The sequence below is a fragment of the Bufo bufo genome, chromosome 1 (genome assembly GCF_905171765.1).
Source record: "Bufo bufo chromosome 1, aBufBuf1.1, whole genome shotgun sequence".
In the NCBI taxonomy this organism is placed as follows: Eukaryota; Metazoa; Chordata; class Amphibia; order Anura; family Bufonidae; genus Bufo; species Bufo bufo.
Window position 1 is genome coordinate 387,884,248 of NC_053389.1, and position 25,175 is coordinate 387,909,422.

The following is a 25,175-nucleotide window of genomic DNA, read 5'->3' on the forward strand; positions in this document are numbered from 1 at the left end:
TTGCCATTGCTATAGAGCCCCTGGTTTGTATTTTGCGTTCTACGCCACTGATTCGAGGTCTGGAGAGTGGGACGGTGGAGGAAAGAGTCTCGCTATGTGCGGATGATATGTTGTTATATGTGGGTGATCTGACATCATCAATAGATCCCATTATATCATTAATCTCAGACTTTGGAAAACAGTCTGGTTTATTAATCAATTGGAATAAGTCGGTTATTCTTCCGCTGTCCCCTCTTCTGGAATCTCTTTGCTTAGATCATGTTAACCTTCACTATTTCAGTACAGCCCCGATCTTATGTAGCGAAAGCCCCGTTCTGCAGCATGATTCAGCTATGTCTTTTTTAGTGCAGGAATCGATCTGTGATTGTTTCTGATACTTTGATTGTATCTATCTAGATATAGTCACTCCGTTGATTTCTAGGGTGCATATATTTGTATGTGCGTGTCCTTGCATTGCTCCACTTTTGGGGCACTAGTAGTTATTTTCATCTGCCCCTGAGGCGACATGCACATGCACGTTCATGCATCCTTATGGGACTCTGTTTCTACTCTTTATAATGGATGATAACTTGCACACATGCACTTTTTTGCTGAGTTTAAGGCACTAGTCCCTCTTCCCATGTGGGGCTGGGTCTGTGCGCTATACACATGTATGTCCTAATTTGATGCACTGGCAGTGGAGATACATGTGTATATATCAGCATAAATTGTGGATATTTGTGATATATGTATAGAACCTCTCTGTATGTGAAACAGGTTATATATATATATATATATATATATATATATATATATATATATATATATATATATATATATATATATAGCAGAATTATTAGGCAAGTTGTATTTTTGAGGATTAATTTTATTATTGAACAACAACCATGTTCTCAATGAACCCAAAAAACTCATTAATATCAAAGCTGAATATTTTTGGAAGTAGTTTTTAGTTTGTTTTTAGTTTTAGCTATTTTAGGGGGATATCTGTGTGTGTAGGTGACTATTACTGTGCATAATTATTAGGCAACTTAACAAAAAACAAATATATACCCATTTCAATTATTTATTTTTACCAGTGAAACCAATATAACATCTCAACATTCACAAATATACATTTCTGACATTCAAAAACAAAAACAAATCAGTGACCAATATAGCCACCTTTCTTTGCAAGGACACTCAAAAGCCTGCCATCCATGGATTCTGTCAGTGTTTTGATCTGTTCACCATCAACATTGCGTGCAGCAGCAACCACAGCCTCCCAGACACTGTTCAGAGAGGTGTACTGTTTTCCCTCCTTGTAAATCTCACATTTGATGATGGACCACAGGTTCTCAATGGGGTTCAGATCAGGTGAACAAGGAGGCCATGTCATTAGATTTTCTTCTTTTATACCCTTACTTGTCAGCCACGCTGTGAAGTACTTGGACGCGTGTGATGGAGCATTGTCCTGCATGAAAATCATGTTTTTCTTGAAGGATGCAGACTTCTTCCTGTACCACTGCTTGAAGAAGGTGTCTTCCAGAAACTGGCAGTAGGACTGGGAGTTGAGCTTGACTCCATCCTCAACCCGAAAAGGCCCCACAAGCTCATCTTTGATGATACCAGCCCAAACCAGTACTCCACCTCCACCTTGCTGGCGTCTGAGTCGGACTGGAGCTCTCTGCCCTTTACCAATCCAGCCACGGGCCCATCCATCTGGCCCATCAAGACTCACTCTCATTTCATCAGTCCATAAAACCTTAGAAAAATCAGTCTTGAGATATTTCTTGGCCCAGTCTTGACGTTTCAGCTTGTGTGTCTTGTTCAGTGGTGGTCGTCTTTCAGCCTTTCTTACCTTGGCCATGTCTCTGAGTATTGCACACCTTGTGCTTTTGGGCACTCCAGTGATGTTGCAGCTCTGAAATATGGCCAAACTGGTGGCAAGTGGCATCTTGGCAGCTGCACGCTTGACTTTTCTCAGTTCATGGGCAGTTATTTTGCGCCTTGGTTTTTCCACACGCTTCTTGCGACCCTGTTGACTATTTTGAATGAAACGCTTGATTGTTCGATGATCACGCTTCAGAAGCTTTGCAATTTTAAGAGTGCTGCATCCCTCTGCAAGATATCTCACTATTTTTGACTTTTCTGATCCTGTCAAGTCCTTCTTTTGACCCATTTTGCCAAAGGAAAGGAAGTTGCCTAATAATTATGCACACCTAATATAGGGTGTTGATGTCATTAGACCACACCCCTTCTCATTACAGAGATGCACATCACCTAATATGCTTAATTGGTAGTAGGCTTTCGAGCCTATACAGCTTGGAGTAAGACAACATGCATAAAGAGGATGATGTGGTCAAAATACTCATTTGCCTAATAATTCTGCACGCAGTGTGTGTGTGTATGTATGTATATATATATGTATATATATATGTATATAAAATATATATATATATATATATAATATATATATGTTACAAGCTTCGAGATATGCACTTGCACTTTTTCTAGCTACTTGTGAACCTTAGCTGAGGTATAGCTGAGTGTTGACCTCATTGCCCCCTTCTTTGTATGTAATCATGTTATGTCCCCTCAGGTGTAGTCCACCTTTTTATCTGATGTGATATATCACCCAATTAAATATGGATTTTTTTATGTATTTAATAAAGTATATGTACATTTTTTTTCTACTATACCCGTCTAGTCTCAGTTTATCCTTTTGTTCGTGTATGCTTATGTAGCGAATAACCTAGTACCACTAATGGACAGATTTAAACAGAAAGCGGTCACCTGGCATAAGCTTCCATTGTCAATGATAGGTAGAGGTAATCTTCTTTAAGATGATATGGATGCCGCAATTGCTCTACATACTGCATAACTCACCAGTATGGATTCCCATGCATTATTATTATAAGTTACAGAGAATATTTAGATCCTTGTTATGGAAAAATAAAAATGGTAGAATCCGATATGAAACATTACAGCGTGGTAAAGAAGCGGGGGGACTGGCGTTACCTAACCCCTTTATATACTTCTTAGCAGCTCAGTTGCAACACTTTAAGGGCTGGGGGTCCCTGAGAGGGATGGGAAGATGTAGAGAATTGGTGAAGTGGGCATCTGGGGTCTGCCAGCCTATTTCGATTATGGAGAAAGATTTACCTGACTCTTTTAAACCCCTCCCAGTAGTAGGATTAATGAGGAGGGTCTGGGGAAAAGTTAGCGAAATTCTGGGTGTTCATGAACTATTGGACCTGTCTCCTGTTTGGAATAACCCTCATTTAATAGAATTGTCCAAACTGCAGGGATTTTATGATTGGGAACGTAAAGGACTATGGAATTTAGGTCAACTATATTCACAAGGTATCCTAAAACAATTTGCACAACTTTGCACTGAATATGGCCTAGTGTCTACCCATTTCTATAAATACCTTCAGTTAAGGCATGCTATCAGTTCAGGATAAAGTGCACCCCATACAATTTGTATCACATCTCATGCTTAAAAAAACTGATAGAACCAGGTCCTGTAAAAGGAGCTATTTCAGATGCTTATAATACTTTGCTATATGAGCAGCTGAAAAAATATCCGCTCAAAGTTAAAGGGGTTCTGCACTTTCATTTTAACTGATGATCTATCCTCTGGATAGATCATCAGCTTCTGATCGGCGGGGGTCTGACACCCGGGACCCCTGCCGATCAGCTGTTTCAGAAGGCAGCGGCGCTCCAGCAGCACCGCGGCCTTCTCACTGTTTACCGCCGGCCCACTGACGTCACGACTAGTATCAACTAGCGTGGGCGGGGCTAAGCTCCTCTCAAGTGAACAGAGCTTAGCCGCACCCACGCTAGTTGATACTAGTCGTGACGTGAGTGGGCCGGCGGTAAACAGTGAGAAGGCCGCGGCGCTGCTGGAGCGCCGCTGCCTTCTGAAACAGCTGATCGGCGGGGGTCCCGGTCTTCTTATGGAAGGTGGGATATAGATCTGACTCCCAAGTGTCCGAAATATGGGGAAGAAGGGGCCGGCTTGCTCCATATGCTGCGGAATTGCAGTGCGCTACACAGGCTATTGGACAGATATAATCAATTTATTTAAAAAATTTATAGCGCTAATTATAAACTGGATACTAGATTTTGCTTGGTTGGTATGTTAGATTCGGATAACTTGCCACCAAATATTACAATCGGAATCAACATAATCTTATATCAGGCACGCAAAACCCTAGCTGCTAAATGGATACAGCCGCTTCCTCCAAGCATATCAGAATTCATTACCAGAATGAATACAGTCATAAGATTGGAAAGAGGAGTATACATGAAGCGTAATTGCATGTCAAAATTGGATACCGTTTGGGACCCCTGGATTGACAGATCTGGAGTTTGTAGTACATGTCTAACTTTGCAGAATAGTCTGAGGATCTTCTTGGGCTAACCTGGGAGGGGAGAGATGGGGCTGATTGTGTTTGTTTAAGCTTAGTGTGCTGAAGCTTTATAGTGCATAGGTGATGCCATGGTCTGTTACTAAAACAAATAGGTCTTACACATGTTTATGCTTATCTACTCACAACAAGGTCTCACAGTGGGTGGGGAGTTTGGTTGTTGGGATCTTTATGTTAAGGATCCTGTTTATGGACTATCCTGTTTTGTACAATGAGTATTTTTGCACAGTGTTGAACATAATATATGACACAAAAATTTTGTAAAATGATGTTTATTTTTACAAAATAATACTAATTTATCTGATTTAAAAAAAAGTGCCGGCCACAGTCAGCGCACGCAGAAAAGGGGGGCAAGCTGCAGCACGACTGGGGGGCCTACGGTTCCTTTACCTGTACCTGTACGCCCTGTGTCCTTAAAAAGTTAATATATGAAGCAATTAAGGAAAATCCACTATTGTAGAATAGTTTCAATGGTGTTATAATAATTAGATTGTTATATGTATATATATATATGTGTGTGTGTGTGTGTGTGTGTGTGTGTGTATATATATATATATATATATATATATATATATATATATCACAATATGCTAATTTTTTGAAAAGGACATATAAAGTTCATTATTTTCTGTAATGTACTGATAAACATTAGACCTTCATATATTTTAGATTCATTACACACAACTGAAGTAGTTCAAGCCTTTTCTTGTTTTAATATTGATGATTTTGGCATACAGCTCATGAAAACCCAAAATTCCTATCTCAAAAAATTAGCATATCATGAAAAGGTTCTCTAAACGAGCTATTAACCTGAATCTGAATCAACTAATTAACTCTAAACACCTGCAAAAGATTCCTGAGGCTTTTAAAAACTCCCAGCCTGGTTCATTACTCAAAACCGCAATCATGGGTACGACTGCCGACCTGACTGCTGTCCAGAAGGCCATCATTGACACCCTCAAGCAAGAGGGTAAGACACAGAAAGAAATTTCTGAACGAATAGGCTGTTCCCAGAGTGCTGTATCAAGGCACCTCAGTGGGAAGTCTGTGGGAAGGAAAAAGTGTGGCAGAAAACGCTGCACAACGAGAAGAGGTGACCGGACCCTGAGGAAGATTGTGGAGAAGGACCGATTCCAGACCTTGGGGGACCTGCGGAAGCAGTGGACTGAGTCTGGAGTAGAAACATCCAGAGCCACCGTGTACAGGCGTGTGCAGGAAATGGGCTACAGGTGCCGCATTCCCCAGGTCAAGCCACTTTTGAACCAGAAACAGCGGCAGAAGCGCCTGACCTGGGCTACAGAGAAGCGGCACTGGACTGTTGCTCGTCATTCGGAAATCAAGGTGCCAGAGTCTGGAGGAAGACTGGGGAGAGGGAAATGCCAAAATGCCTGAAGTCCAGTGTCAAGTACCCACAGTCAGTGATGGTCTGGGGTGCCATGTCAGCTGCTGGTGTTGGTCCACTGTGTTTTATCAAGGGCAGGGTCAATGCAGCTAGCTATCAGAAGATTTTGGAGCACTTCATGCTTCCATCTGCTGAAAAGCTTTATGGAGATGAAGATTTCATTTTTCAGCACGACCTGGCACCTGCTCACAGTGCCAAAACCACTGGTAAATGGTTTACTGACCATGGTATTACTGTGCTCAATTGGCCTGCCAACTCTCCTGACCTGAACCCCATAGAGAATCTGTGGGATATTGGGAAGAGAAAGTTGAGAGACGCAAGACCCAACACTCTGGATGAGCTTAAGGCCGCTATCGAAGCATCCTGGGCCTCCATAACACCTCAGCAGTGCCACAGGCTGATTGCCTCCATGCCACGCCGCATTGAAGCAGTCATTTCTGCAAAAGGATTCCCGACCAAGTATTGAGTGCATAACTGAACTTAATTATTTGAAGGTTGACTTTTTTTGTATTAAAAACACTTTTCTTTTATTGGTCGGATGAAATATGCTAATTTTTGGAGATAGTAATTTTGGGTTTTCATGAGCTGTATGCCAAAATCATCAATATTAAAACAAGAAAAGGCTTGAACTACTTCAGTTGTGTTTAATGAATCTAAAATATATGAAAGTCTAATGTTTATCAGTACATTACAGAAAATAATGCTTTATCACAATATGCTAATTTTTGGAAAAGGACCTGTATGTATATATGTGTGTGTGTGTGTGTGTGTGTGTGTGTGTGTGTGTGTATATATATAATTTTAGCAGCTCTCACCTCTAGTCACCTGCATGAAGCACGGAAAGGGAGTGGCTTGAACCTAGCCACACTTGATAAGTCCAAGAGCAAAAAGAAAAGTTGATTCCAGCTTCAGCATATAAAAAGTTTTCTTTATTCGGCTTGTGGTATAAAATCTAACAAAGATGTCACATGGAGAGACACAGAAAGATTGTGACGCGTTTCGGGCTGTGGTATTGAGCCCTTCTTCAAGACAATATAAGTATTGTCTTGAAGAAGGGCTCAATACCACAGCCTGAAACGCGTCACAATCTTTCTGTGTCTCTCCATGTAACATCTTTGTTGGATTTTATACCACAAGCCGAATAAAGAAAACTTTTTATATGCTGAAGCTGGAATCAACTTTTCTTTTTGCTCTTGGATATATATATATACTCATTCTTATTCTTTTATTTACAGGTTAGACTGGCCTGTGAGGACATTAAGCTTCAGTTATGATGGAAAAATGCTGGCATCTGCTTCTGAAGACCATTTCATTGACATTGCACATGTTGAGACAGGTATTGGTTCCAGTATTTCATGAGCTCATGTATACATCACAGTCAGATGTCTTAATATTGCAGGTGGCATATACAGAATTGTTAAAAATTGAACACAGTCCAATAAGCCAAAGTCCTGACTCCGACTACTACTGCATGTTATCACACTCCAGCTCTGACTCCTTCATAAATGGCCAATAATTTAGTAATAAATTTACTGTAGTAAAATGGTAAGATCGGGCTTTTTCTTACCATTATGTAAGTAATCAAGCTAATTAGATAGAACTTGAGGGGGTTTTCCGAGATTATAATACTGATGTCCTATCCTAACACCCGGTCAGGGTTCGACACCCAGGACCCCTGCCGATCAGCTGTTTGAGAAGGCAGCGGCGCTCCTGTGAGTATCACGGCCTTCTCTCTGCTTTTTATAGGCCACTGATGACACGTGGTCTATGGGCAGCTCAGCCCCATTCAAGTGAATATTTAATACATGTTAATAAAAGATACATTTTAAGATTAAATGGATATTTAGTTACAGGGTTATTATAGGGATTTTCTTGGTTTAGCGGCAATCGGGCATTGTTTTGTTCCCATCTTTTTTACAAGAACAAAAGGTAATTTCATGAGTGCTGCACAGCGTCTACTTTGTTGTGGCGGTGCAGTGTAATTACAGCTGTTTGTCCCATTCACTTGAACTAGAGAGGAAAGTGCAATTACACAGCACCACCACTACAAAGTGTATGCATTGCAGGTAAACATCAGGAAGCAGCACTTGCATGAGCCCCGCAGCCTCTTCTGTCTTGCTGGACTCGACCTGACACCTGCTGGCCCCATTCACTATAATGGAGATCCAGACACAACCTGGAAAACATGCCAAGAGGCGGCCAGACGAAAACTACTGCAGCATATTTTCCAGGTTGTGACTGGATCTCCTCCCGTCCCCATTTAACCCCTTAAGGACTTAGGACGTACCAGTACACCATGTTTGCCGAGTCCTTAAGGACCCAGGGCGTACCGGTACATCCTAAGTGGGCATCCTGTCACAACGCCGGAGGGGTCCCGTGACCCAAACACCCCCCCCCCCCCCCCCCGTGTCGGCGATCGCCGCAAACCGCAGGTCAATTCAGACCTGTGGTTTGCGGCTTTTACCTTATGCGGTGATCGGAGGTGCCATCGGGTCCCCATGCGGCTGTAGGGGGGACCCGATGGCATGGAAGGCAGCGCGATGCCTTTCTTAGGAATCTGCGCTGCCATCCGTTGACGAGCCTGTGAGATCCAGCCCCCTGGATCTCACAGGCCGGAAGCTGTATGAGTAATACTCACAGTATTACTCATACAGCCAATGCATTCGAATACAGAAGTATTGGAATGCATTGTAAAAGGGATTAGACCCCAAAAATTTGAAGTCCCAAAGTGGGACAAAAAAAAAAAAGTTGAAAAAATAAAGCCCCCCCCCCCCAAAAAAATAAAATAAAAAATTATTAAAAGTTTCAAGTAAAAATAAACAAAAACATCATTTTCCCCAAATAAAGTTAAAAAAAAAATGGTAAAAAAAAGACGTATTAGGTATCGCTGCGTCCGTATCAACCGTCTTTATAAACATATATAACATGACCTAACCCCTCAGATGAACACCGTAAAAAATAAAAACTGTGCTAAATAAACAATTTTTTTGTCACCTTACATCACAAAAAGTACAACAGCAAGCGATCAAAAAGGCGTTTGCCCACCAAAATAGTACCAATCTAACCGTCGCCTCATCCCGCAAAAAATGAGTCCCTACCTGAGACAATTGCCCAAAAAATAAAAAAAACAATGGCTCAGAATATGGAGACACTAAAACATCATTTTTGTTTAAAAAATATTGTGTAAAACGTACATAAAAAAAATATATACATATTGGTTATCGCAGCGTCCGTAATAACTTGCTCTATAAAAATATCACATGACCTAACCCCTCAGGTGAATACCGTAAAAAAATAAAAACGGTGTAAAAAAAGCCTTTTTGTCACCTTACATCACAAAAAGTGTAATGGCAAGCGATCAAAAAGTCACACGCACCCCAAAATAGTGCCAACAAAACCGTCATCTCATCCCGCAAAAATCATACCCTACCCAAGGTAACCGCCCAAAAACTGAAAAAATGATGGCTCTCAGACTATGGAAACACTAAAACATGATTTATTTATTTATTTATTTGTTTCAAAAACGAAATCATTGTGTAAGACTTACATAAATAATAATAAAAATAAAGTATACATATTAGGTATCGCCGCATCCGTGACAACCTGGTCTATAAAAATATCACATGATCTAACCTGTCAGATGAATGTTGTAAATAACAAAAAATAAAAACAGTGCCAAAACAAATATTTCTTGTTACCTTGCCTCACAAAAAGTGTAATATAGAGCAACCAAAAATCATATGTACCCTAAACTAGTACCAATAATACTGCCACCCTATCCCGTAGTTTCTAAAATGGGGTCACTTTTTTGGAGTTTCTACTCTAGGGGTGCATCAGGGGGGCTTCAAATGGGACATGGTGTCAAAAAAACAGTCCAGCAAAACCTGCCTTCCAAAAACCGTATGGAATTCCTTTCCTTCTGCGCCCTACCGTGTGCCCGTACAGCGGTTTACGACCACATATGGGGTGTTTCTGTAAACTACAGAATCGGCGCCATAAATATTGAGTTTGATTTGGCTGTTAACCCTTGCTTTGTAACTAGAAAAAAATTATTGAAATGGAAAATCTGCCAAAAAAGTGAAATTTTGAAATTGTATCTATTTTCCATTAATTCTTGTGGAACACCTAAAGGGTTAACAAAGTTAGTAAAATCAGTTTTGAATACCTTGAGGGGTGTAATTTATAGAATGGGGTCATTTTTGGGTGGTTTCTATTATGTAAGCCTCACAAAGTGACTTCAGACCTGAACTGGTCCCTAAAAATTGGGTTTTTGAAAATTTCTGAAAAATTTTTAAGATTTGCTTCTAAACTTCTAAGCCTTGTAACATCCCCAAAAAATTAAATATCATTCCCAAAATGATCCAAACATTAAGTAGGCATATGGGAAATGTAAAGTAATAACTATTTTTGGAGGTATTACTATGTATTATAGAAGTAGAGAAATTGAAACTTGGAAATTTTCAAATTTTTTTACAAATTTTTGGTAAATTCAGTATTTTTTTTATAAATAAAAATTATTTTTTTTTTTACAAATTTTACCAGTGTCATGAAGTACAATATGTGACGAAAAAACAATATCGGAATGGCCTGGATAAGGCAAAGCGTTTTAAAGTTATCAGCACTTAAAGTGACACTGGTCAGATTTGCAAAAAATGGCCTGGTCCTTAAGGTGAAATTGGGCTGAGTTCTTAAGGGGTTAAGTTAATGGAGCTGGACGGCGATGTGCTAGGTTTGGTAATGCCGGTTTCCCGAACAGCCTATCAGATCTAAAATAGCTAGTGTGAAACAAGCTTGAAACTTTTTCTATAAGGCTGAATTCACATGGTGGTATGGGGCCAGAATAGGAGTGAACTAGTACTTTTCGTCTCCCTTTGTGTCAACAGAAAAGTGTGATTCTAGCCATAAGGAACACATACAATTAGCAGTAGTGTGACGTGGAGTAAAACTATGTCAAATCTTACAATAATATGCAATGGTTATAGCTAGGATAGGTCTGTTTACTGTGCAGTTAAACCTGCCTTGATGCTACTGCAGCAGTTATAGTGTTGTAAATGCTGCAGCTAATTTCTTAGATTGAATTCTTGCAATTGTTTGGGTGCAGTTCTTGATGCATTTTTGGAAAAATACCAAACATGTTTGCTAGTCAGTTACAAAAAACAAAACTGGAAACCTGAAGCAAGTGGCACTGGTAAATGCAGTCCTAGACCATTTAAGGCTTCGTTCACATCAGAGTTTAACTTTTCCGTTCTTCTACTCAGTTTTAGGGGCAGGAAAAACGGAAAGGACGGATTCGGCACATAACGGAGCATACGGACCCCATAGACCCCCATAGACTATAATGGGGTCCGTTAGGTTTACGCCCAGAGGAAGATTTTTGAAGCGGACATAAAAATTCTGCATGCACTACTTTTGTCTCCGCTCCAAAGTAATCTGAGCGTAAACCTAACGGACCCCATTATAGTCTGTGGGGCCCGTAGGCTCCGTTCAGCTCAGTTATGTGCCAAATCCGTCCTTTCCGTTTTTCCTGCCCCTAAAACTGAGTAGGAGAACGGAAAGGCTGAACGCTGATGTGAATGAACCCCGTTAAATGGTAATTGTCATTTTTGACTAGTAACACGACCAAATTGCGATTGGGATCGTGTTCCACAATTGTGTATATATATTCTTAATAAGATACCATTAAAAGTAACATTTATTATGATTGATTAAATCCCTAAATATGAATGGTATATACCAAACGCTGTGCAATTGGTGACCTGGAACTAGGGATAGGGGAGACTAGTGCTGGGTCTTTGATGACTAATCTCAGCCTGCACTGGATGTACCTTCAGGTGGCAAAGTACTATCCACAAATTGCCAGTCGACACCTAGAAGACCCTCCCTGTCCCTTCGCAGCAATGGAGACTGCCCAGCTTTGGCACGCTGTGGTGGAGGGCCCTGTCACCAGTGTATTGATATTGGTACAGTAGAGCTCTTAAGTCCTATTAAGACATAGGTCCAACTCATCAGGGGACCTATTAGTTATGATCCTAGTTTCGGAGGTGGTGGTCACTTTTACTGGGTTATGTCTGTAACCTCAGATTCAAACCCACCTCTTCCCACTGGTTTACATTGCAGTAATCACATGCTATGGGGAAAATAAAGCCCCATTACAGTAGTGCATTAGTTAGCATATTACTTATCTTTGCCCCCCCCCCCCCCCCCATGTATCGGTCCACACGGATGCGGCTGTATTGTGTCTTGTAGCAGCAACAGTGCCACATGCACAATGGCACCTTTTTAAAGAACGCCGGCCCGCCTCCACAGCGGTCAGCTGAATTCCTTGTGACCGGGTCATGTGACTAACCCGGCGATGCGCAGCGGCCGCCGCCACCTCCCCCAAAGGATCACATGGCCGCCGCGCCTCCCGATGATGCGTGAGGCTCAATGATGTGTGCGCCATGTGATCCAGGGTGGGGACATCAGGGAGGAAGTATTCCTCCCCTTTTTAGTGTTACGCCGATGTGGGCGGATATTCAAACGAAGGGGAGGAGGGCTTCACTGCGGGATACCAGCGCTCCTCCTCTCCACTCGTTGTAAGCAAATTTTTCACAGATTGTAATAAGATAGCTGCGCTTTCAGTGTCAGTGCAAACAGCGTGCTTATAGAGCATTTTGAACGGCATAAGAATAATCAGCAAACCTTCTATATATCCACAACCATGACTATTTGCCAGAGGGGGTGAATAAATCTCATAAATCCCACTTTTGGGGGTATATCATATATGTTAAATGTCTAGAGGCTGAACACTAAATCAGGGATTTAATTGATCATAATAAATGTTACGTTTTAATGGAGATTTTTATATATATATATATATATATATATATATATATATATATATATATATATATATATATATATATCATTTTAAAAAAACACTGCATAAATCAATAGTTCAGGTAAGCACCATAAGTTTGAAATATATCATAATGGGCAAAACACCTTTTTCTGTCTAGCAGCATTCTTTCTCATTTCTCCTCACCAATTGTCAACTTCTGTGGGCAGCATGTCTGTGTGTCTCTGCACTTCCTTCCTCCATAGACTCTTGTGGGCAGCATGTAATCTGATCCTTCAAGCAGTTATCCCTCAAAGTATTACTATGCCGTGAGTTGGGCATTTCACATGTTGCAGTTTTATTTTTATTTTTTCTCCATGTGCATTACATTTTCCCCTCTGGTAGTGCTCCCAGTGGTTGAAATTCTGTTCCACCTTCTCCTGCATTTAGTGGTGGACTAACATGCTCACTAGTTTCCATGCTCTCTTCTGCCTCTCAGTGCCGGCATATTTATCTCATAGTGAACCAGCCCAGACATCTTTCAACCGTTCTGCCTGCTAAATTCATAGAAATATATATGGCTATATCTCTCTCTAGATAGTGAAGGAAATGGCATTTCATACCATAGTGCCGTTTATTATTGGAATCTCCTGTGCTGGGTGTAAAGGACTATTTTCCCCTACACCCATGACAGCACCCTTGAGAGACTGCCTCCACCCAGGACAGGAACTTTCGTGCAGAGCTCTAAAGGCAGTGCTGGGATTAAATCGCTGACAGCACGTGTATATATGTGCTAGCTGTGCAGGGCATGTGCAGATGGCACGTATATAGCCGTATGGCAGTCGGGAAAGGGTTAAATCATCCGGACTCACAGAAGTGAACCATTTTTTAAAACGTTGCATTGTTTCAAGTGAAATACGTGGATTGGAAATGAAACCTTTCATAAGTGTATCAAATATATTCCTACCATACAGCCTATATTTTTAAAACATGATCAATTTTAAAATATATCTAACTTTGTAAGTGACATGATTCAAATATTCATAAATTATACACAATCAGACAATACATCAGATGCTAGTGATATAGTTAGTTACGACATGATTGAATGACCTAATACCATAATTAAAACATGATGAAATAACCTATGTCCCAAAATGTTATAAATAATACGAAGTGAATAGATGGCCTAGTGCCGTAGTGTCTCATACTACCTCTAAATCTGTAACTGCAATGATTCCATTCCACATATTTGTTATTCGTAAAATATTAGTGACCTATGAAATTTCAACATAATTAAATAACTCAAGTTCATTAATTGATACACCTATGTCCTAAAATTGAAAAAAACAAGAAACTTTCCCTTCATTTTAAAAGTAAAGAGAAAATACTGTAAATAAAACATAAAAAACATGCAAACAAGGTGAAGTGCTCAAGAGCACTAAAAACATGATCCAAAGAATATTCACTACTGTAATGATTTCACAAACTACTTTCGCCAAGTTATCCATCTCTGAGGGAGAGGATATAAGTCAATTCAGCCTGTCCAATTATATCAAGTAATCCCAATCGAAGGTATAATTCCTTCACATAGATGAGTCGGTTGCATCCAGTTGGCATGGGCATTGTGCCAAGTATATGATCACGTATTGTTTATCAGCTTTTGCAGGGTTAAAAAAATGAAGCCCTATCCACATTTATGAAAGCCACACATTTCCCGCAAGGCGAACACCCCCACTTTGGACCCTTTGATCCAAATATATTTGATGGATGTTCACTTAGGTGGTGACTTTTGACCAAGATGTCCCTTAGGTTCCTAGATTTCCTGTATGTGATGGATAAAACCACTGGAAGTGCTTTTTCCATAATTGGATCCAAGCGTAGCACTTCCCAATATTTTGTCAGCGCCAGTCCAATCTTTTTCCATTGTGGATTATACGTGGATATAATCACACTTTATCATGTTCTCTGGGTCGCCTTTATTTGAATCTTAGGAGGTCACCTCTCCATTTGTTTTGCCCTTTCATATCCTTGCATATCCTCTCCTGAAATCTGTATACAAGATCACCAGATTGTTTCTCTGAATTCTCGTCTATTTCAATCTCAGAAATTGACTGTATGGTATATTGTGGATAATATTCCTTGCATGGCATGATTCTGCATGAAGCAGCGCATTTGTGGATGTCTCTTTCCTGAACAGATCCGTTGTCACTATTCCTTCTTCATCAACAAGGATTTTGATATCCAGGAATTCTAGATTTGTTCTCTCCATCCTATAAGTCAGTTTGATGTTTTAATCATTCTTATTTAGTAAATCAACAAATTGGCCGAATTCAGCCTGTGAGCCCTGCCATATGATGAACACATCTATATAGCCGGCCCACATCTGGACCTCACCAACTGATGGCATCAAGTCAGTAAGGAAAATTGTCCTCTCCCACAGCCCCAGGAACAGACTGGCTAAGGAAGGCGCACAGGCCGCCCACATCGCTGTTTCCTGGAGCTGTAGGTAGAACACATCCTTAAACAAAAATTAATTGTGGGTGAGCACAAATTCAAGCAATTCTAAAATAAACTCACCCATTGGTTCCTCGATGTCTGACATTGTCAGAAAGAATCTCACTGCTTTAATCCCATCTTTATGTCTGATACTCGTGTACAGTGACTCCACATCACAAGTTGCTATCCACATATCCGGTTTGTTGTAAGCTGTTCAGATGGTGTAAGATATCTGTCGTGTCCTTTAAAAAAGAGGGCAACTGTTCCACCAATGGTTTTAACGCAAAGTCAATTAGTTTACAGGCGGGTTCACACAAACGTCCTATTTTTGAAACAATTGGACGTCCAGGTGGACAGGCAGCATGTTTATGACTTTTTGGAAGCATATAGAGACTTGCCACTTTTGGATGTTCAGGGATTGAGCTGTTAGCTTCCTACTCAGTAATTGTCCCCCTTTCCCGAGCTCTCAACACAATCCTAGTTAGGTCTTTCTTAAATCCTTCTCCAGGGTTGTATGTTAACCACTTATAGCATGAAGGATCCTTAAGTTGTCTATAAACCTCATTTATATTGTTATTTTGGGCCAGGCTACTACGTTTCTGCCCTTTATCGGCGGGTTTAAAAATAATATCTTTCATATTTTTCAACTATAGAATTGCTTTTCTCTGAGCAGATGTATGGGTAAACCTCTTATTGGTGCTTTGAATCTTTTGAAACTCCCTTGATACCAAGTGAACAAATGCATAAATATTTGGATATGTGTTAAGGGCTGGAAAACGTGTAGATTTAGGTATGAGTGATTTTAGGGAACCTACCTCCTTTTGTAGTATCCATTACTTCCTGTTCTTCCAATAATTCAATCAGGATAGTTGCTGCTTCTTTTTCTTCAGGGGTCGGTAAAGTATTCAAAAATTCTCCTTTTTGGAAAATTTTCTTAAGTTAGTTTCCTGGCAAATAGATACAAATCTTTTATAGCTGAAAAAGAATCAAAATGGCCACAGGAAGCAAAGTTAAGTCCGTGGCTCAATACTTCCATTTGAGAGTTGGAAAACTCCTTATTGGAGAGGTTGATTTACCTTGAGCGATGATTAATCCTGTTGTCCGTCAGCCCTCCGTTTGGGATCCTGTCTCTCAGTTGCCTTCTTAGATGGATATCTCGTGTATGATCGAGTAGAGGTGGTAGATTCCCCTCCTATTGAGAGACTAGAAGACAGAGTTTGATCTTGACCTAATCTCATTCCCCATGGAACACCACTTATACACTTGATTATTTCCAAAATATTGTCCATTCCTCACTTTTTAGTCTTCACAGTTTTAATCAGTTTTTCCCATATGTTATAGAGATCATTGATTTCCTTATCCCATTGTTCTTTTTCAATTGCTAACATTATTGCTGTCAGTTTTTCTGTGTCGCTCTTGATGTCATTTTCTAAGCCACTCAACATCTTCATGTTTCAATCAATGATAATTTGAATCAATGATCTTGAACATATATTGCAAATGTCCTCTCCAATTTTTTGTAAAGTCCACATCTTGACTCCCATATGATGGGAAGATCTGAACCCTCAGTCCCCGAGGGATGAGATTTTGTGTAAGAGAGTATTCTAAAGATGCCTTAATCCACCAGGTCCTCACTTGTCGATGAAATGTCTTCAAATTATTCTTCAATTCTCTTGTCCATCGACCGTCAACATCCTCCCTGGGTAATCCACTGCCGCCAAATAAATCAGCTTGTGTCTGCCACAAAGCTGTCCGTGCCCAGCATTCCTTCCCAACATTGGGGGCACCTAATATACTAACCGGGATACACCACTTTATATGAAGTGGAAGTACATCTACTACATTGAATACCCTCCAATACAAAAATACCTCCACATAACCCCTTCCCGACGTAATAGTACATCATGGCTGGCACTGGAGTGGTGCCTGCCCGATCACTGCAGGGACCCAGCAGTCCCTGATAGCTGGGCACCTGCTGTATCAGCCGGCATCGCTGTAAAAGCCAATGCCGGCGGATTGACCCCTTCTGTGCAGCGGTCAGCGCTTACCGCGGCATAGAAGGTGCATGCAGCAGGTGAGGGAGCCCATCGGGTCCCCGCGCTGCTGTGGCGGGGACAGGATTTGGTCACAAGGCAGCCCGATGCTATGCACAGGCTGCCCAATGCCTTGCACGGCATCAGGACCTGCCTTCTACGGGGGCCAAGGAGATCCAGCCCCAGGCTGGGTCTCCTAGGCAACCTGTTAGTGTATTATTCAGTGTAATACACTAACGGGCAATGCATTACAATACAGATGTATTGTAATGCATTGCAGAGGGGATCAGACCCTCAAAAGTTGAAGTCCCAGAATAGGACAGAAATAAAAAAAGGAAAAAATGGTGTTGAAAAAATAGTTTCAAAGAAAAAACACCCCTTTCCCCTGATTTTATAATAAAAAAGAGAGAGAGAGAAAAAAAGGAAAAAACACACATTAGGTATCACTGCGTCCATAATGATCGGCTCTATAAATATATCGCATGATCCACACGGTCCGATAAACGCCATAAAAAATAAATACTGTTGGAAAAAACATTTTTTGTCACCTTACATCACAAAAAGTGCAACACCAAGTGATCAAAAAGGCGTATGTCCCACAAAATGGTACCAATAAAACAGTCACCTCATCCTGCAAAAATGAGTCCCTACATAAGAAAATCGCAAAAAAAAACAACTATATAGCTCTTAGAACATGGAGACATTAAAACATCTATTTTCTTTTTTGTTTCAAATATGCTATTATTGTGTTAAAGTGAAATAAATAAAGTATACATTTTAGGTATCGCGGCATCCGTAACAACCAGCTCTATAAAAATATCACATGACCTAACCACTCAGGTGAGCATCATAAAAAAATTTAAATGAAAACCGGGCCAAAAAAGTCACAAAGTGCAACACCAAGCGATCAAAAAGTCATATGCCCCCAAAATAGTACCAATCAAACCCCTCATCCCACAAAAAATAAGACCCTACCTAAGACAATTGTTCAAAAACTAAAAAAGCTATGGCTCTGACTATGGAGACACTAAAACATCTTTTTTTCAGAGGTTTCAGAAATGCTATTATTGTGTAAAACTTAAATAAATAAGAAAAATTATACATATTAGGTATTGCCACGTCCGTAATGATCTGCTCTATTGAAGTCACATTACCTAACCCCTCAGGTGAACGCTGTAAACATAAATAAATAAAAACTGTGCCAAAACAACCAATTGTTTGGTCACCTTGCCACATAAAGTGTAATAATGAATGATCAAAAAAGTCATATGTACCCAAAAATGGTACCAATAAAAACATCAACTCTTCCTGCAAAAAACTAGCCCCTGCACAAGATGATCGGCAGGAAAAAAAAGTGTTCAGAAAATAGACACAAATATAATTTTTTCCCAAAAATTCTTTATGTAAAACTGAAACAAAGTAGACATATTTGATATCATTGCGTCTGTAATAACCTGCTCTATAAAAATAGCACATGATCTACACTGTCAGATGAATGTTGTAAAAATTAAAAACTGTACCAAAATGGCAATTTTTTATTTTTTTTTGTTACCTTGCCTCACAAAAAAAATTAATATACAGCAATTAAAAATCATATGTACCCCAAAATAGTACTAATAAAACTGGAACCTTATCCCCTAGTTTCCAAAATGGGGTCACAATGTTTCATGAGAAAATAATCTCAGAATGGCTTGGATAAATAAGTGTTCCAAAGCTATTACCACATAAAGTGACACATGTCAGATTTGCAAAAAATGGCCTGGGCAGGAGGGTGAAAACTGGTCCAGGGTAGAAGGGGTTAATCAAAACTCAGCTTTATTGCATATAACCAAATACATAACAAAGACATAAATATAGCACCAGTCGATATTCCAAAAGAGGATATAAAGGTCGCTGCAGCGTCAGTCCACACAAATCCATCTATGCCAAAAGTCAAATAAACCCACAGAATGGGAAGAGAGAAGTCATCTAAGTCATGTGAATAAAGAAAAGCGGGCGCTTAGTAGTTTTTGCATTGCTACAGCTAAAATAATGGTATGCATAACTCCAGATATCTTATTATTTTTTAATTGTTGAATAACCCCTTCAGAGAGCAGAAAATGGGAGAAGGTATTTTTTCTGGTAATGTATATTACAAAGTTTCTTGTAATATTTATCTGTACTGTTGATTTATGCAGTTTTTGTAGTGAAATTTAGGTTTCAGTGGTCGCGTACTTCCCGTATTCTTTTGAAGTCTCCTGGCCTATCTTTACATCAGGTGATTGCATGCTGAGCAACCAAGGGACCTGTTCTCTGCCCAGTGAGTACTGTGCTCCGGTCCTAGCCTAATTAGTAGGGATCGCGCATAATACCTTCTGGGCATCATACAATTGCCAGGCCCAGCATGCAGTTGGATCTCTCCACGCCTGGAGGGACACATTAAATTGGTTGTCCAGTTTCAGGAGGAAACCAGACAACACATAGGATTCAACTGCAATAATGAAGTGATCATTACTTACTTGTCAGATTACGTGCCGCTGTTCCTCTTCTCCCAGCCGGGATCGGTTTTATTTGACTGTAGCAGTAACAACATGTTGACAACATGTCACCTCTGCAGCCAGTCACTGGCCTGACTGGAGGTCAGTAATTGGCTGCAGCAGTTGAGTGTTATCGTCATGACATCACCGCTGTAGAAAAAATCCTGGTCAGGAGTTCAGGATCTGCCATGTAAGTGATGATCACTTCTTTATTGCAGGCGGATCCCCTGAGCCTCCTGAAAGTGGACAACTCTTTTTAAGTGTGTATTGTAGATGGTGACAAATAAACCTGTATCATATTGCTAGATTTATTCTGTTTTATAATTTATTTATTTTTAGGTGAGAAGTTATGTGAAGTTCAATGTGAATCGCCTACATTCACTGTTGCCTGGCATCCCAAGAGATATCTTTTGGCATTTGCCTGTGACGATAAGGATGGCAAATATGACAGTAGTCGTGAAGCTGGCACTGTAAAATTATTTGGTCTTCCAAATGACTCTTGAAAAGCAATAGCTCCAGAAAGACTGTTTAGCTTTTGTCTATGCCCCAACCCCTAATGCCAATACTTATACCTGAAAGAAGCCAGGATCAAGATACATGCTGAACGCAACACTTTCTTTTGTAGTAAAATTTCAATTTGTATTAAAACCTTTCCTTTTTTTTTATTCTTTGTGCTTGTTATTATACATATTCTCTTCAATATATTAATGATCTTGCAGAAGGCTTGCACAGTAAAGTAACAATTTTTGCAGATGACGCTAAACTGTGTAAAAAAATTGACACGGAAGAGGACTGTATACTGCTACAGATGGATCTGGATAGATTGAAGGCTTGGGCAGAGAAGTGGCAGATGAGGTTTAACACTGAGTTATGCACATAGGAAGGAATAATGCAAGTCACCCATACATACTAAATGATAAAACACTAGGTAACACTGACCTGGAAAAGGACCTAGAAATCTTAGTGAACAGCAAACTAAGCTGTAAAAACCAGTGTCAGGCAGATGCTGCCAAGGCCAATAACATAATGGGTTGCATCAAAAGGGGCATAGATGTCCGTGATGAGAACATAGCCCTACCACTTTACAAATTACTAGACAGACCACACATGGAGTACTGTGTACAGTTCTGGGCTCCTATGAACAAGGCAGACATAGCAGAGAGGGTTCAGAGGAGGGCAACTAAAGTAATACTTTGAATGGGGGGACTACAGTACCCAGAGACTATCAAAATTAGGGTTATTCACTTTAGAAAAGACGACTGAGGGGAGATATAATAACTATATATAAATATATCAGGGGGCAGTACAGAGATTACTCCCATCATATATTTATCCCATTGACTGTGACAAGGGGACATTATTTGCCTATGGAGGAAAGAAGGTTTGTACAGAAACATAGAGGATTCTTTACGGTAAGAGCAGTGAGACTATGGAACTCTCTGCCTGAGGAGGTGGTGATGGTGAGTTCACTAAAAGAGTTCAAGAGGGGCCTGGATGTATTTCTGGAGTGTAATAACATTACAGGCTAAAGATGGGTCGTTGATCCAGGTAGTTATTCTGATTGGAGTCGAAGGAATTTTTTTCCACTTAAGTGGTGAAAATTGCAGGATTTTCCTATTTTATGGCGTAAAGTCATGATTTTATGAAAGACACGGAGGCGAGTATTGCTATAAGCCTTTCATTATTGAACTACCACAGCAGCAAAGAAAAAAATGAAGTACAAACAGTAACCATGGCAATAACTCCTCCCCACAGTCTCTGTATATAAGGCTCCTTCCTCTTTCTTTGTGGTACTGACACCCACAGGATGAAAAAACAAACTGTTGCAACTTGAACCGGTTAAACTTCAACTGTTGCACAGCATTCGAAGATACTTGGACCTTGGAACGGGAAAACTGCAGGATTATGCTCCTTGTAGATGATCATCTTCAACCTATGTAGAAAAAACAGGCATTGTGTAATCATGTCCGAAACCGCGGTAATGTAATACCATATCGGCATGTAATTCCGTAAACAACAGACAATATCTAGTAATTTTAATAAATACTAATGCAATAAACAACACATTATGGGAGGGTGTATGGTGGGGCAATACTCGCCTCCGTGTCTTTCATAAAATCATGACTTTACGTCATAAAATAGGAAAATCATGCAATTTTATATCAAGACACAGAGGCTCTTATTGCAAGTTTAAAGTCGAGCAACAACATAGGAGAAAGCATGAGGCGCCGGTCGAAAGTAGAGACACTGGACCAATCCGCCAATTTCATGACCTCTTCCAATCGGGCCACGGACACTGTCATGGACGTGGCCGCCGCGCTGCGGACCGAGTGTGCGGTGAAAATGCACGTGTTAATACCCGAAAGGGAAAGGATCCATGTAACCCACCGTGAAAGCGTAACGCTGGTAACCGGGGCAAAAGGTCGGCGGAGAGAAATAAACAATTGAGGGGAACCCGAGGAGCGTAAGTTCGACGTTTGAGATTCGTATTCCTGTAAGCAGGTGACCGGACAAAGTTGTGGCGAAGATGGTAGACTGGCATAAGATACTGACTGAATGTTGTTTTTTGTCCGATGGGAAATGTTGAAAGTAACCCCATCTGGGGTAAAAGAACGGGCGTCGTGGTCCAATGCGCGAATATCCGAGACTCTTTTGCAAGAAATTAAGCAAAACAATGTTACTAACTGCCGATAATTGGCGGAGTGACAACTCCGAATTTGTTGGCCAGGTGGATAGAAAATTGAGGACAGACTATACATCCCATGACGTGGAAAAACGAGGCCTTGGCAGACGGGAAAGCCGAGAGCCCTTGAGTAAGCGGCACACGAGAGGATGCCAGGCTGGCGTCTGTCTCCACGATCAAGTCCGGTTGGGGTCCAAAGATCGCTTTGGTGTTCCACATGGAAAGATTGTGGATCCACCACGTCAATTCGCATCTGGTCTCTAGGTCCAAGGTGATTAAATCTGCGTAAGACGCTCCCGCTTGGATATGGGCAATCTTGAGGCGTTGCAAAGGTGCCGGAAAAATCGTCTGAATAGAAGAAGCTAACAGGCCTATTACTCGCACCAGATGCCGCAGGGATATCTGAGGAAGAGCAAGTGTGTGGTGTATCTCCTTGCGAATAGCATGAACTTTTGTCTGAGGAAGACTGAGAGTCTGTATAGAATCTATGGTAAACCCCAGGAACTCTATGGATGTGGAAGGAGTTAGACAGGATTTCTCTCTGTTGATGATAAACCCGAGGCTGGAAGGAGCGTCATGGACATCTCTAAATGCTCCTGAAGGTCGGGAGGATTTTGGGCCATGAAGAGGATGTCGTCCAGGTAAATGATCGCACTCCCCGGCTTCGAAGCCACGCCACTACTGGGCGCATAAGCTTGGTGAAACACCACCGGGCAGAAGAGAGACCGAATGGCAGGCATGTGAAATGCCAGACATGACCGTTCCACCGGAACTGGAGTAGATCTCTGGAGGCGGGTGCTACTGGGACCGTCGGGTATGCATCCTTGAGATCCAGTTTTACCATTCAGTCTCCTGGAAGAAGCATGTCTCGGAGGAGATGGATACCTTGCATTTTGAAATAGAGGTAACGAACATAAGAATTCAGGGCTTTGAGATTGATCACCGGATGCATCTGACCCCCTTTCTTTTGTACCAAGAAAATGTTGCTGATAACCCCCATGTAGGAATGGGAGGTCCGTTCTACTGCTCCCTTCTGGTACAGTGCCGCAAGTTCTGTGTCTATAAGAGAACGTGTTGTCTCGGACAGTATCATCGGGTGCGGAGGGGGCATGTTTAGGGGGGTGTCTGTAAGGTCTATATGGAAACCCAGACTGTGGCTAGCACCCAAGAGTCGGAGGTGATGTTTGACCACACATGAAAAAAGAGACTGAGTCTGCCCCCTACGTAAACAACTGAAGAATTCCGAAGAGGTTGAGGACTTAGCATATGGTCGTCTGGAACCCAGATTCCATCTGAAACCTCTGAATCGCGCCGCTTCGGGAAGGGAAAAAGAAAGGCTGGTGTCTTTGGTCTTGCAGCGTTGTACTGTGTGTGAAGGAGCCTCGACCTGTACCTCGGGTCCGAAAAGATGGCCGGACAGACGGCCCCTTGAACTGCCGGCCCTGGCGGAAAAATGACCCTGGAACACACTGCGCATAGAGGATTGAGCCTTGTCTAAGGCAGTAAAGGCCCCCACAAATTTTTCCAACTCTTAGAAAGAGAGAATCCACGAATAGGATACCTTGGGCGTCTTTGCCCGTTTCGGTCAACGCCAGATTGGCCAGTTTGGGCTAAATTTTCATTAGTATAGCTTTACGCCTTTTCAATAGCTAGGGACGTATTTACGTTCCACGCGATACAGATGGCCCGTTGAATCCATCCTCTGAGTTCCTCAGAGTCGACATGTTATCCGCTTTGGCGGACTCCGCCAGGTCAAAGATTTTTGCCAATGGACCCATTATGTCAAGGAGTTTATCCTGACAGGCCCACAGGGCTGAATCTAAACCTACGAGGATTAAAACCTGTTTTGGGCAGGAATTGCACCTTTTTGGGATCGACCACAGGGGTCTCGCAGACTTTATTCGGAATTAATGGCCGAGGGCACTCTGCTCGGAATTTATTTCGGGCTTCCTTACTTAGGGGCTTACGGATCATAGCCTCCAGATAATGTGCTACATGAGTAGCAGGGAGCCACTCAGAGGATCGAGGATGGTGTAATGTGTCCGGATCGAACCAGGGTTTACCCGCCGGGTCCATAAGGGATGCAGATGACGCCAGGGTCGGGTCAGAATTTGAGCCAGTAGCCGGCAATCCCAAAGGGGGGTCCGCTTTTGTTGTAGGATCCACAATGATGTCTTCCAGATCCTCATCTGAGTCGTGCAGGGACTCAAATTGTGCCTCCTCCTCGGACTCTCTATCAGAGTCAGGGTCAGACTCTGGTTGCGTCCGAGCAGATTTCAAACTCTGTGCTTTTTCTGCCTGGCGCGGACAGGCTAGTTTGCGCGAACTAGGCACGCTATCATGGGATGGAACAAAACCATCATTCACTTGATTTCTGGAGGCAGATGTGGATGGTAATAGGGGAGGGTTTAACCCTCGGATAGCCGAAGGCGGCTGGGTTATCAATACTTGTGAGATGGAGTGGGTGATGACGGAGGACATTGATCCCATAGCCGTCATAATAGCATTAGAAATAGATTGTTATAGAGCCAAGGCCTGAGCTTCTGCTGAAGAAGGTATAGCACTTCTTATAGGAGGGGATGAATCATGGCCCCTGGAGGGATTATCCTGCATGACTAATGCAGGGGGAGGATAACTATCTGTGGGCTGGATGGACATGGCATCTATTAATTTCTGGAGAAGTAAGTCATCCCAAACCAGAACAGGGAGAAAACAGCTGGAAAAAGGGGGGAACCTACAAAAACAGAGCCAACGTGGACCTAATGGGGGTAGTCGCTGCTCGCTGTGACCGCAGGTGAAGAAAAACTGACTAT

General features: G+C 41.5%; 1 protein-coding gene across 1 annotated transcript in view; it reads left to right on the forward strand.

Moving 5' to 3' along the window:
• The window catches only part of THOC3 (THO complex 3), a 44,303-nt gene extending 23,961 nt beyond the window's left edge, over nucleotides 1–20,342 (forward strand). Inside the window, exons 5-6 of the mRNA XM_040405640.1 lie at nucleotides 7,050–7,150; nucleotides 20,019–20,342. Of these exons, the coding sequence (XP_040261574.1) occupies nucleotides 7,050–7,150; nucleotides 20,019–20,182 (265 nt within the window). The 3' untranslated portion in view covers nucleotides 20,183–20,342. The remainder of the gene's footprint in view (nucleotides 1–7,049; nucleotides 7,151–20,018) is intronic.
• The last annotated feature ends 4,833 nt before the right edge of the window (nucleotides 20,343–25,175 follow it).